This window comes from Cylas formicarius, unplaced genomic scaffold (genome assembly GCF_029955315.1).
Source record: "Cylas formicarius isolate icCylForm1 unplaced genomic scaffold, icCylForm1.1 PGA_scaffold_1__22_contigs__length_36826433, whole genome shotgun sequence".
Classification (NCBI taxonomy): Eukaryota; Metazoa; Arthropoda; class Insecta; order Coleoptera; family Brentidae; genus Cylas; species Cylas formicarius.
Window position 1 is genome coordinate 4,162,392 of NW_026844264.1, and position 13,681 is coordinate 4,176,072.

General features: G+C 31.3%; 1 protein-coding gene across 1 annotated transcript in view; it reads left to right on the top strand.

Moving 5' to 3' along the window:
• Window positions 1-3,142: 3,142 nt before the first annotated feature.
• The window catches only part of LOC132696720 (plasminogen-like), a 76,650-nt gene continuing 66,111 nt past the window's right edge, over window positions 3,143-13,681 (top strand). The window contains exon 1 of the mRNA XM_060661711.1: window positions 3,143-3,508. Coding sequence (XP_060517694.1) covers window positions 3,440-3,508 — 69 coding nt within the window. The 5' untranslated portion in view covers window positions 3,143-3,439. The remainder of the gene's footprint in view (window positions 3,509-13,681) is intronic.

Sequence of the window (13,681 nt, forward strand, 5' to 3'; positions counted from 1 at the left end):
TCATTTTGCTTGCAAACAAATATCTTTATTCCGACCTTATTGCTGAGGTAAAGTCAGATTATATCGTATTAACAGTTTTTCTTTAATATACCTAAAATACCAGTTCGGCAGCAATTGTTTCCGGAAGCATTAACCACGGCGTGAATTTTGACGTCATTTATGGCGATCACGTCATGTTTGGGAATCAATGTTTGACAGTTTTATGGCACCCTAGTTTATTTTCATTGTTATTGATTTTTTTAATACAAAAGAATAATCTCATATTTGTACAGCGATTTTCTACAATAATCTACATAATGGAGAAAACACAAATAGTAAATAAAATTCAAAAATATATATAAATGAGATATTTTTTAAAACTCTCTATCTATCAGTGTTTCCTATTAATTATTGTCCATTTGAATACTTTTTATAATATCTTGTATTTTTAGAAATTAAAGATGTTTAAATAACGTTTGTGTTAATAACTTAATGACCAGGAAAAATATGTTAAAACAATATCAATGAAAATATTAGGTGCCGTTTCTGATATGCTATTTTTGTTTTTCGTTGGGAAAACGTTTTGTTGCTACTATATAAATTTCATCCTTTTTCTAAATGCTAATATATATATATATATATATATATATATATATATATATATATATATATATATATATATATATATATATATATATATATATATATATATATATATATATATATATATATATATATATATATATATATATATATATATATATATATATATATATATATATATATATATATATATATATATATATATATATATATATATATATATATATATATATATATATATATATTCTCACGTATTGATTCACGGATGGAAAAATGTGATGACACTATACTCCGGGATATCATCCGTTCGCTCGTTGAACTCCGACTGGAATCCTGCATCCGACTGGAATCCTGCAAATCCTGCATCCGACTGGAATCCTGCAGACGTTTCGCCAAAATCTCACTTGGCATCTTCAATGCTCGCGCTCCGTGTTCGAAGTGTTTTCGGAGCGCGAGCATTGAAGATGCCAAGTGAGATTTTGGCGAAACGTCTGCAGGATTCCAGTCGGATGCAGGATTTGCAGGATTCCAGTCGGAGTTCAACGAGCGAACGGATGATATCCCGGAATATAGTGTCATCATATATATATATATATATATATATATATATATATATATATATATATATGTATATATATATATATATATATATATATATATATATATATATATATATATATATATATATATATATATATATATATACCACACTGCTTTTTGAATGAAAATACCAGAACGCCTAAATATCTCGAAAATTGCCAAAGCTTTAACGATTAAATTCAATATCTCAGGGTTTTTGAACATGCGGAATTCAAAACAACAATGTTGTCAGATTTATCACTTTTACTTTAAACCTCATCATTTTGTTATTTTAAATGGGATACCCTAATTATTTTTATTGCAATCAAATGACTAAGGTGTTGTAATTCAGATTTTTTTCTATTGATTACTGAGCTACGGCAACGTCGCCTTTTCACAAAAAATTACGCTCAAATAACGCCAAAACTGGCAAAGCTGGAACGATAAAGTTCAATGTTACTTTTTACTGAAAACGCGGCGTTGCCGTAGTTCAGTAGTTAAAAGAATCAAAATTTTCAAATTATGAGAATTGCTCAATTAATTTAAAAAAAAATGAATAGGGCATTCCATTTAAAATAATAAAATTATGACGACTACCGTAAAAGTGGTAAATCTTACAACAATGGTGTTAGCATGTTTGTTTTCTGCATGTTCAAAAATCTACGGATATGGATTTTTATCGCCCCAACTTTGCAAATTTTCAAAATATTTCAGCGTTCTGGTACTTTTACAGGGTGTCCCATGAGTAATATTACAGGGCAAAACAGGAGATTCTTTAAGTAGAAATATTACGATTTTACGAAAATTGTCCAATGTAACTAAACTAAACTAAACTAACTGAAGCAAATACGATAAAGGCGCTTTCGGTGAATTTCTTTTTTTATTTCTTCGCTGTTTGTCAGTATTTTTGACGTTTTGAAAAAAGTTTTGGATAGTTTTCCGATACTGCCAAGTCATAATTTGTTTTCCAACGTGGAGATGCGCGACATAACATGTTTATACGGACAAGAGCATTATAATGGGCGTCGAGCTCATTGGGAGATGTTTCCAAACCGAAAGCGCAAAGACATTAACATTTTTAGGAATATTTATAACAGAATCGGTGAAACTGGTTCGTTCCGCTCTAAAAGGGATTCTTTTATGCGACTAAAAAATTATTACACCGGAGTGAGCAAATCTACACTTTTTAGCGTTTTTCAGCAAGAAAGGCTTTATACGTATCACTTGACTACTGTGCAAAATCTTTTCCTACCTAACCAAAACGTCGACCCAATGTTTTTTAATAAAATAATGGTTACAGATGAAGCAAAGTGTCTATAACTTTAGAAATAAGCTTGCGTGGGACCTAGAAAATCCCCATTTGACAACTGAACGCCATTTCCAACAGGAATTTAAAGTAAACGTTTGATGCGGATTAATCGATAATTGCATATTAGGACCCATCGAGCTACCAACTAATTTAAAAAAGGTGTAAGAAGAGATATCTTTATTAAAAATCTACATACACTGAGGTACAAAAAAGTTAGGAAGTATCAAATGTTGCGAAAGTACCACACGTAGAACCCTCTACAATCTGGCGAAAAGTTATTAACGAAAATCGATTTCTCACGTCAAAAAGCTCCGCTTTGCTAAACTTTATTTTAAAAAATCAAAAATAAAATTGCAACTTTGACACCCTGTATCTCGGTTAATAGCAACTTCTGGACTAAGGTAAGTTTCGTTGAAGCGTAATATTTTTCCCTAAAGAATCTCCAACTTTGCCATGTACCATTGCTTATGGGACACGAAAAAATAAGGATTGAAGGATTGTGTTTGAGAGATGTGCTCCTAAAACCTTGGCGTTTATCGCGGCATTAAAACGCGGCACGTGTGTGGCAGCTTTACCGGTATAAAGCGCATCGTATCTGGGATCAGGTTTTGGCGTTTTAGCTTTTATTTGAACTCGGACGAGTTACATCGGTTTCAGTTGGATTCTCAACTCCAACGGAGAATATCGTGGCAGCAGGGTGAGCGTCCTGCCGCTCGGTCGAGACCCGCGCGTACGACTACGCGCGATTTTTGATCCGTCCCCATAAATGCGATCCATTCAATTATTCGCTATCAGTGAAAACGAATCCAAATAAACAATACAGCATTTTTTTATCGGCCGACATCATGTAGATCGCAATATACATTTTTTCCCCCAGGGGTACGACCAAATGTGTTCACTATTTTTACGTTCGTGATTTTTTTTTATTTAATATTCGTTTTGTGATAAATTTTCGGCCGTGGTAACACTATGCGTTTCCGCTTAGTAGTGGTCGTGGTGATATCGACTCTTACGTATTCCGAATCGACCATACAAACAGTAAGTAATAATTAATAATTTATTCACAACACATTATTATAATTTATAAAAAGGGATATGAAAAGAATTTATGAAATATTCAAATCTTCTCGTAGGGCCCTACATTTTCATACCTATGGGCCCTTGGGCAATCAAAAATTCGGAGCTTGCCAGCTTTTGTCTCTGTTTATTGATACAAAACAAACAAACATCAAAATCTATATCTAAACTATATTTAAAAATGATTTAAAAATAAGCCATCATCACTCATATCATTTTTATATAGTTTTATTAAAGTGTGTACTTTTTGTCCTTATGAAGTTCAGTCAGTTGGGTTAAAATTTGAAATATTTAGCATTTGAACCGCACTTTTCTAACCTTTTTTGCGTTTCGTTATTAATCGTATCTATAATAGCAAAATAAATATTTACTTTGAAATTATTTAATATATTAATATTTTTAAATTTAGATCGTTTTATTATTATTATTAAATAATCAAATTTATCGCTTAACTGCGTTAGGTAATCAATTATATTTTTAAATTATCAAATAAGGACAGAATATGATTCCAGAAAAACGTGACTGTACTACCTCTACTAGTGTACAGGGCGAGTCAACGATGGAGTAAATTTCATGATCTCATTGATGATAAAATTGTTATTATTTGAAAATATACAGCGTTGCTCAAAAAACAGTGACGAATAAAACATACATTTTTTTAAATGGAACACCCCATTTTTAGATTTTTTAAAAATTCGTTTTGAAATTCTACAACTTTTTTTATTAATAATAACAATACATACCTAAAAGTGATAGTTTTTCCAATATTTCAATTTTTGTAAAATAATACTAGTTTTCACACTAACAAAAAAATTAGGATAGCGCCGTTATTTTGCAAGGTAGGTTACTAATATTTGATATTAGCGTTATTCAAAGCTGACGTAAAAGACGTTTGCAATGGAATTTGAATAAGATGCTACAAGGTGTTCAGAATAAACGAATATTTGGCATCGTTTTAACTTGAAAAATCATGATTTCCTTGAATTTGAAATGATTTTTTCTGAAAAATCTTACGAAAACCTACAACTTTGATTAAATATGTTATATACCTATTTTTAATACTTCGCGATTTATTTAGTCGGATAAGAAAGAGAAATTGGTGGAAACTATTACACTGGTATATAGTGGTTTTGTTGCCCTCGATATGAGACTAATTTTAGATATATTTATGCTCACAATTCATGAAACTATCAATGATTTTGTAAGAATTGCTCTCAATTTTGTTAAAATCTTTATTGTCATTTTAATTCAAAAAAATCGGAAAACAAGAAATAAAATGACATAAATGTTGAAAATATTAGTTTTATTTTAAAAGATTAACAAACATTGAAGTAAATAAAGAAAAAAATGTTAAAAACTTATACTATATTTCCATAAAACGCCTTTTATTAGCTTTTCTTTTATAACTCTTCTTCGAACAATCACTTTTTAAAGGCCAACAGTAATCTGCCATCATGTGACAATCTCAGCGACCCTGATACCGTTCTTCCATCACTTTTAAATCCTGGTGGAACCACTCTCCGTGTTCTTCACTATAATTCCCTAAATTATCCGGGAATTTATCTAGATGATTACGAAGATAGTGTAATTTGATACTCATATTTGCTCCTAGAATCTGAAAAATTGTCATCATATTTTGCACAATTTCTTCATAATTTGGCGCTTTATGATTACGTAATAAATTTTCGACTACCAATGCAAAACTTTCCCAAGCTTTACTTTCCGTTACAATCATAACATCATTTGCTGTATTTGAAGACCATCAAATATTCCACCTTTCAACTTTTCCATACTAAGCTTAGGAAATTTTCTACAAATGTAATTAAAAGAGTTTCCGTCCTTGTCTAATGCTTTTAAAAATTGCTTGATCATTGCTAACTTAATATATAATGTTGGGAGTATGATTTCGTCTCTGCTTACCAATGGCTCTCTTATTACATTGGCTTTACTGACAGTTAAAGAATCTCTCATAGGCCAAACATCTTGATTCCAATGATGTTGCTTTGCTCTACTGTCCCACATACAAATAAAGCAGGGGTATTTCGTGCATCCACTCTGTTGACCGAGTAAAAAATTAACCATTTTCAAATCTACACAAATCGGCCATTGATGCTCCGAGTATTTAATTTTTTATACTCCTCTTTGAGTTTTATTGAATGGGCAATTGGAATAGATGCAAATTTATTACCATTGTGCAGTAAAACGCATTTCAAACTTCTTTTAGAACTGTCATTGAAAAGTCGGCACTCAGTAGGTTTGTATGCTGTTAAACCCATGTCTAAAAGTAGCTTCGCGATATCATTACAGTACACTAGTCCTTCGTCTTCACTAAAAAATTGCAATAACTCTCACTGTTGGGGCCAATAATTTTTTTTCTTTTAATCTTGAGGCTAATAATTCTGATCCTTGTTTTGATAAATAGAGATCAAGTATTAAGTCACTGAGTTCATTTTGAGAAAATAACTTGGGCGGAGATGTTTCACCTTCCCATTCACTTCCACTTGTAGACTGTCCCGATTTCTGTGAATTTGATAACATCATTGTTTCGGAGGGCATTCGAATGCAGTATAGGACATTTTGTAGATTGTAAATCTGGATATCTCCAGGTTTGATTGCGATTGAAATCTTTAGCCTCTACAACGCAAAAGTAACAATCATCGAAATGATTTGTGGGCTCCATCCAGACCATCGGAATACCAAAGTCTAATCCAGAACGTTCTCAGACTCAGACAGACTCGGCGAATAACTTACAAACTTTATGAGGAACCCGTGGTTTTTCTAGTTTGTCCATTTTAAAACCGAAATATTCAGTGTAAGCCTCCTTAAGAAAGCCTGTAATTTTTCCTTGCTGTTTTTTTGTTAAATAAACACCGCAAATATAACAAAACAAATCAGTACTACATTTACACTTTCTTCTTGACGAACTCATATTTTAAAACACAAAACAAATATATATTCAGTAATTGAAGCGAAATATTAACCCATAAGAACTTATTTAGATTCACGTGTGGTACTTCGTATTGTAGAATAACTGAGATCTCAGCTGTTTTGCAGAGCAAAGGATCACGTGATGTTTGTATGCGCGAAAAAGTTGTCCAGACCGATAAAATCGATTTTTATGAATAAAAAGCTGATTATTCTTCAAATTAAAAGATTAGTGAAAATCATAATATATATATATATATATATATATATATATATATATATATATATATATATATATATATATATATATATATATATATATATATATATATATATATATATATATATATATATATATATATATATATATATATATATATATATATATATATATATACATATATATATATATATATATATATATATATATATATATATATATATATATATATATATATATATATATATATATATATATATATATATATATATACAATGTATTCAGTGTTTAATAGAACGGTTTCGTGATAGTGTTAGTATTGAATATGAAAAACGGGATGCTACCAATGAGAACTGAAAGTGCAAAACTAACATTGAGATCCAACAAATATGCTCCGCATTACTATCGAGAAGTATGAGAATTTTTAAATAATCGTTACCCACAGAAATGGATTGGTAGAAATGGAAGATAAGTTAATTTGTAGTAATTGGTATTTAATATTATTTCCTTTTTCTGAATTTAAAATTTTTCAGTTATTTCGACCAAAATTGCTAATAACTCCCTGTTGCTTTATCTCTCCAACAAAGTTCATTCTCCTGTTCATTTCTAAATCTTCATAGGATGCGTGGCGAATAGTTTTGTCATGGTTAAATAATATTGTAGCAATAGTCTTAGACAGAAAGAAGGGTTAATATTGGTAAAGTTAAAATAAATGGCAAAATATGATAGGTATGTGACATACTTCATAAAAGTTGTAGTTGTAACCAAAACTATTACTTTTATGTATGTATTATTATTATTATTAATAAAAAAGTTTGAAAATTTCAAAACAAATAAAAAAAAAGTTTGTCTGCCATTTAAGAAAGTCGAGGTTTTTAAATTTAAAATGGTCCAAAATTATTCATTTTGAACACTCTGTAGCATCTAATTCAAATTCATTTGCATATATCGTAGTCGTCTTCGAATAACGCTAACATCAAATTCGAGTGATCTACTTTCAAAAATAATGACACTATTTTTTTTTTTTTTTGAAAGTGTGAAAACTCGTATTTTTTTCGAAATATTAAAATATTGGAAAACCTGTTAGGTTTGAGTATGTATAATTATTAGAAAAATATATTTCATTCGTCATGCTTTTTTGAACCACCACATGATTAAAAATAATTTTAAATTCTGCATCCTAACTATCTTCACAACTTTTGTTTTGATGATTTCCTCATAACTTTGGAAATCATTGAGATATACATATACATTTATTTCGCTATCTTGATTACTTTTTGATGTGGACGAGTACGTATCTACAAATACACCTTCACCTTGAATTTGAATATCTTTAATTTGAACTACAATATCGCTTAATTTAAGAATTCAACTAGAACTCTTTTTAAACTTTTTTATATTATGTATTTTCTGTTTTTAGTGTCACACTCATAAATTCGCTTAGACATAGCTAAAAATAAATTATTTAATTTTAGAAATAATACCTAAAAAACTGACTAAAAAAGGATTAAACTAAATTGCCCCTTGTTATACATATTCTAGTACATACTTAATACACTGACCTTAAATATACAATTCCGTTTCCGCTTATTAAATAAGCGAAAAAACTGAGTTACTATAAAACTAAGTTAACAAGATAATTCTAAATCAAAAAAATCCTAACATACTGTCAGAAAAACTACAAAAAAATGGCGCATTAGTTTAACAGGTTGCCTATTTGATCTAAACCAATTAAATTTTAAACTAAAGATGTGTTTATTATTTGAAAATTCGTCTCTATCATTGTATCAATTGCTAAAATGCGGCCCAAATTTGTTTCACTTATTGTAAAAATATGTTTAACTTAGTAAAATGACCGCTGTTGTGTCTTACCGATTGATATTTAAAATTTTAAATATTGAATAAGCCTTGATTGGATTTGCTAGCGCCTAGGCATGCATTTTAAGAGAAGCAACAATAAAAAATTAATAGTTCTTTCTTGCTTCTTTGTGTACCCTGCGGGCTCTTGTGTCCTACTGCAAATATGGCGGTGTTTGTGCACAAAAGATTTAAATTTGGTTAGTTGCCATCCTCGAACCGAATACTATATTAGGGTACTATGAACCACGTTGAAATATACTGCTGATAAAAATATTATTAATACCTAAAAAAAACAAATAAACAGTGACTTTATTATACTAAATAGACTAAAAGAATAAGTTGCACAGGGTGGAAATAGAAAACCGACCACCCTTGATTTTTGAGAGATTTTAGCAGGTGAAAACCGAAGTTTGAGTTAGTGTTTTTTTGAGGGCGGCATACCTTTTTTGTTTTCCAATTTGGTATGTCACATTATGAGATAAATTCAAACGAATTGACGTGCTCAGTTGCTTAAATTGAGACACTCCGTATATTTTTTCGTTTTTCGCTAGAAGATAATATTCTGAATACAATATGTCGTGATACCTAACTTCTACATTATTTAATTTCGAAAATTCTCATTCATCCAGATGGTGTAGGTGAATCAGATGCAGATGTTTTTGAAGTATAAGAGTATATGGAAGTTATGCTAAACTACAGAAACCAATTTGTTACCCATAAAAAATACAGAAATAAATATTATTTTTTCTATATTTATTTAACATGGTCGGCAACTTTTTGGTTGTATTTTTTGGAGCGTTTATTAGCAGCAGACGATTAGTACTCTCGAATGAGAAAAAAAAACTAATAACAAAAAAATAATGAGGTGATTGTCTGTTTAAAACAAAGGGTGGTTTTTTATATAAACGTTGGTTCAAAAGTGAAACATTAGAGATATGGCGGATTTATTTTTATTTTTTAATTTGAAAATGAAAATAGCTAAATCAATAAAATATTACGGCAGTATTACAGTTATAGAAACACTACCCGTATCATTTTTCCTAACTAAACTTAAGAAAAAACTTATACAATGACATAAACCAAGTATGTTTTTAATTTTCGGCTTTATTCAGAAACTTTTTGTTTCCTTCGATTTCCAACTAAAAAAAATTAAATCTGGTGGGTTGTTGTCACTTCTTAAGGCGTTTCTTATTATTGCTGTATTTGACATTGGCCAGTTAGTTTAAATACAAAATTCGACTAAATTAATTTACACTAATGCAGAAATCACATATTCATTTTCTGTAAGTGCTAAGTTTTGAAATAAAAGATAATATATGGAAAATACTTCTGTGTACTCCCTTCTGGAAAATACCTAATTATATACAGACCTAGCGTGCGGGAACTGCCATTTTACCGCGTCAATTTCGTTTCGCAAGGATCTGAGCCATTTTCGATATGTCCGGCTTAAATTTTGACGATCATATCAGTGAACATTTTCGTGTTACTTTGTCTCAATTCCTGGTTACATTTTTGCGAAACAAGACGAATACATTCACTGACATGATCGCCAGAACTGACAAACGTCAAAATGCCGTAATATCTCCGAAACTATCATATGGCTCCCAAATCGGGATTTCCCCAAATCCGTACGGTAAAATCCCGAAAATGTCCGAAGTGGATGGGATCCGTGGGAAACGAAACTCGCGTGATGAATTGACGTTTTCCTCCCGCTAGATTGGTTTATAATTAGGAATTTTACATAAGGGAATAGGAAATAGTATATTATGCAACAAGTGCGGTAAACGGCATTTGACTCACAATTTTATTTCACACGAGCGGAGCGAGTTTTTAATAAACGAGTGAGTTAAAAAGTTTACCCAACGTGTTGCATACTATACATTTTCTACGACCGTTAGTTTTTGGGTCCATTTTCGCAAAACAACACGAATACATTCATTGACATGCCCGTCCGAATTGACCAACGTCAAAATTCAAAGCGTTTTAAATATCTCCGAAAACATCCGATTTCTCCCAAATCCGTGCGGTAAAATCCTGGAAATGTAAGAATATTCTTGGATTCATTCTGAAATGAAATTGACGGGGTAAAGTGACACTTCCCACACGCTAGATCGGTGGGTAATTAGGTGCTTTACAGACGGGAGTCAAAAATAGTATATTATGCGTGCGGTAAACGGCATTTGACTTACGATTTTATTTGACACGCGCGGAGCGAGTTTTTAATAAACGAGTGAGTTAAAAAGTTTACCCAACGTGTTGCATACTATACTTTTTCTACCACCGTTAGCTTTTGGGTACATTTTCGCAAAACAACACTGACATGACCGTCAGAATTGACAAACGTCAAAATTCAAAGCGTGGGAAATATCTCCGAAAACATCCGATTGCCCCCAAATCCGTGCGGTAAAATCCCGGAAATGTCCGAAGTGGCTCGGATTCGTGGGAAAGGAAACTGACGTCGTAAAGTGACGCTTCCCGCAAGCTAGATCGGTGGGTAATTAGGTATTTTACAGACGGGAGTAGAAAAAAATATTTTTGTTTTTCATTTAAATAAAGACCCGTATTTTTATTATTGTTTTTAATATTATTACTATTATTGTGAATGTTTTCTAATAATCAACTACTAAACAAACTAAAATGTTTGATCTATTAGTCAAAGAAAAAAATAGTCTTAAGTGATCTATTTATCTATGTATTTTGAAGTGTCAAAATAAATATTTGGATTTAGCGTAATTGTGTTTATGGCTTTAAAATTATTAAAAGGTACTGATCAATCTGGGCCGCCACCTAATCATTGCCGGGAAGATTCACGAAATGTAGGCAAGAAACGCCTTGTACAAGCAGAAAGACCCAAAACCGACTTAGCAAAACCTGCTTATTAAACAATATTTAAAAAAATGAATACATTTGGAACTCTATTTTAGTTTTTCTAAAAATCTTATGTAGACTATATTATATCTCTGTAAATGATTTTTAACACTATTCATATAAAAATGTGGCAATTTTGCATGCTGAGAAAATGGTCGTCAATTTGAATTAAACTCGTGACTCAAATGCCTTTTACCACACTTGTTGCATAATATACTATTATTTTTTGCCGTTGCATAAATTTTTCCTTAAATTTAGTTAACGAAGGTTATAGGGGTAGTCCTCACTTTTAATAAATAAATAAGTATGCACAAAGTGTGTGAATTTATTATAAGACTTCCGTAATATTTTGTTGCTCTATTTATTTTCGTTTTTATGATGAAAAATAAAAATTTTTGGGCCATATTTGTAGGGAGATATCTCCCTAATGATAGGCTTTCGATCCAACAAATTACGCTTTATTTTAAACAAATAATCAACACCTTAAGTTTATCGCATTTGTTTTGAAACGCCCTGTATAAGACATTTTCCCAATCCACTGCTTAAATTTGGCTTCAAGTTATAGTACGATATCTAAATTTACCTGTTTTGGTTCATATTTCCATCAAAAATATATAGGGTCCCTATTACTCTCACATCTAGCCCATTGATTGGATTTGAATTCTTCCTTATCTGGATTTTCTTGCACTCAGGAATAATTATTATATTTTAAAGTCATTAAACCTACCTATTAAGTCTTCACATTATACGTAATGGAAAATCATTGTCAATATTACAATTGTTCACTAACCAATATGAAAATGCCATTCTTGATTGAAGATCTCGTTGTAAGGCATCAACCTTTTCGGCTCTAAGTGATTTAAACTTATCATTTTTTTAAAATGAAGTATACCGAGTTGGGGCACAGAGACTTACCAGTCAATGAATAGGGAAGCAAAAGGAAACACTGAGAAAATGAGCGAAAACTATTTGCAACATTTTGCAAGTTCTACATTGGGGTAATATCAACCGCGTTCAAATAAACTGTGTCCAAGTTCAGGATGTCTATCATAGGAATATTGGAAACCGTAAGGGTTAAATTGAAAAAATGTTGCATAATTTAAAATTGCTGTTGAGAAAACTAAAAAACTTACATCACTCCGAAAATACGCAAAACTAGCTTTACTTAAAGAAGGTCGCGTTCTACGACGTTTTTTTTTTTTTGTAAAATTATTTTTTCATATGGTCCGTGAAACAACTACACCACGTATTAAATAATATAGACACAATATGATTCTACATTGTTTAAATCACAAAAAAGGGTTTTTAGTAAATGTTAAATATTTTGGTGTAGTAGACACCGACATGATAAATAATAATAGAAACAAAGATGAAATGATAGGTGGATCACGTCACATGTTAATTCATAAAAGAATTTTTTTAAAGAACTTACTACTAAAGATTATTGACACAAGTGACCATTTTTTTCCAAACACAGACATCGCTTGTAAGTAATTAATAACTAAAAAATAAATAAATAGTACCTTCCTTATACTAAATACACTAAAACAATACATTATAAGGGGTATTTTTTTTCGATGTATAGAACTTTAAGTTGCAATAATACAACGATGGATTATTCGATTGATATGAATTTTATTTATCCGAAAGATAATCTTGTGATATTACATTTTAAATTTGATTTCTGGCATATGACCGCCACGGCTTGCGCGGATGTAGTCCAATCTGGACGTCCAATTTTCGATGACTTTTTCCAACGTTTGTGGCCGTATATCGGCAATAACACGCTCTATACCGATCACCATTGACTGTAACGTTCTGGCCATCATCGTTTTTGAAGAAGTACGGACCCATGATTCCACCAGCCCATAAAGCGCACCAAACAGTCAGTTTTTCTGGATGTAACGCTGTTTCGACATACACTTGAGGATTAGCTTCACTCCAAATGCGGCAGTTTTGTTTGTTGACGTAGCCATTCAACCAGAAGTGCGTTTCATCGCTAAACAAAATTCGCTTATGAAAATCGGGAACAACGGCAATCTCGTTTTGGGCCCATTCGACGAATCTACGCCTTACTTGATGATCGTTTGGCTTTAATTCTTGCACGAGTTGGATTTTGTAAGCACGTAAACCAAGATCCTTCCGTAAAATCTTCCATAAAGTGGATGGACACAGATCCAATTCCTGTGCTCGATGACCGAAGGACTCATTCGGATCTTCCTCAATGCTACGCTCTACAGCAGCAATAGCTTCTTCGGTAC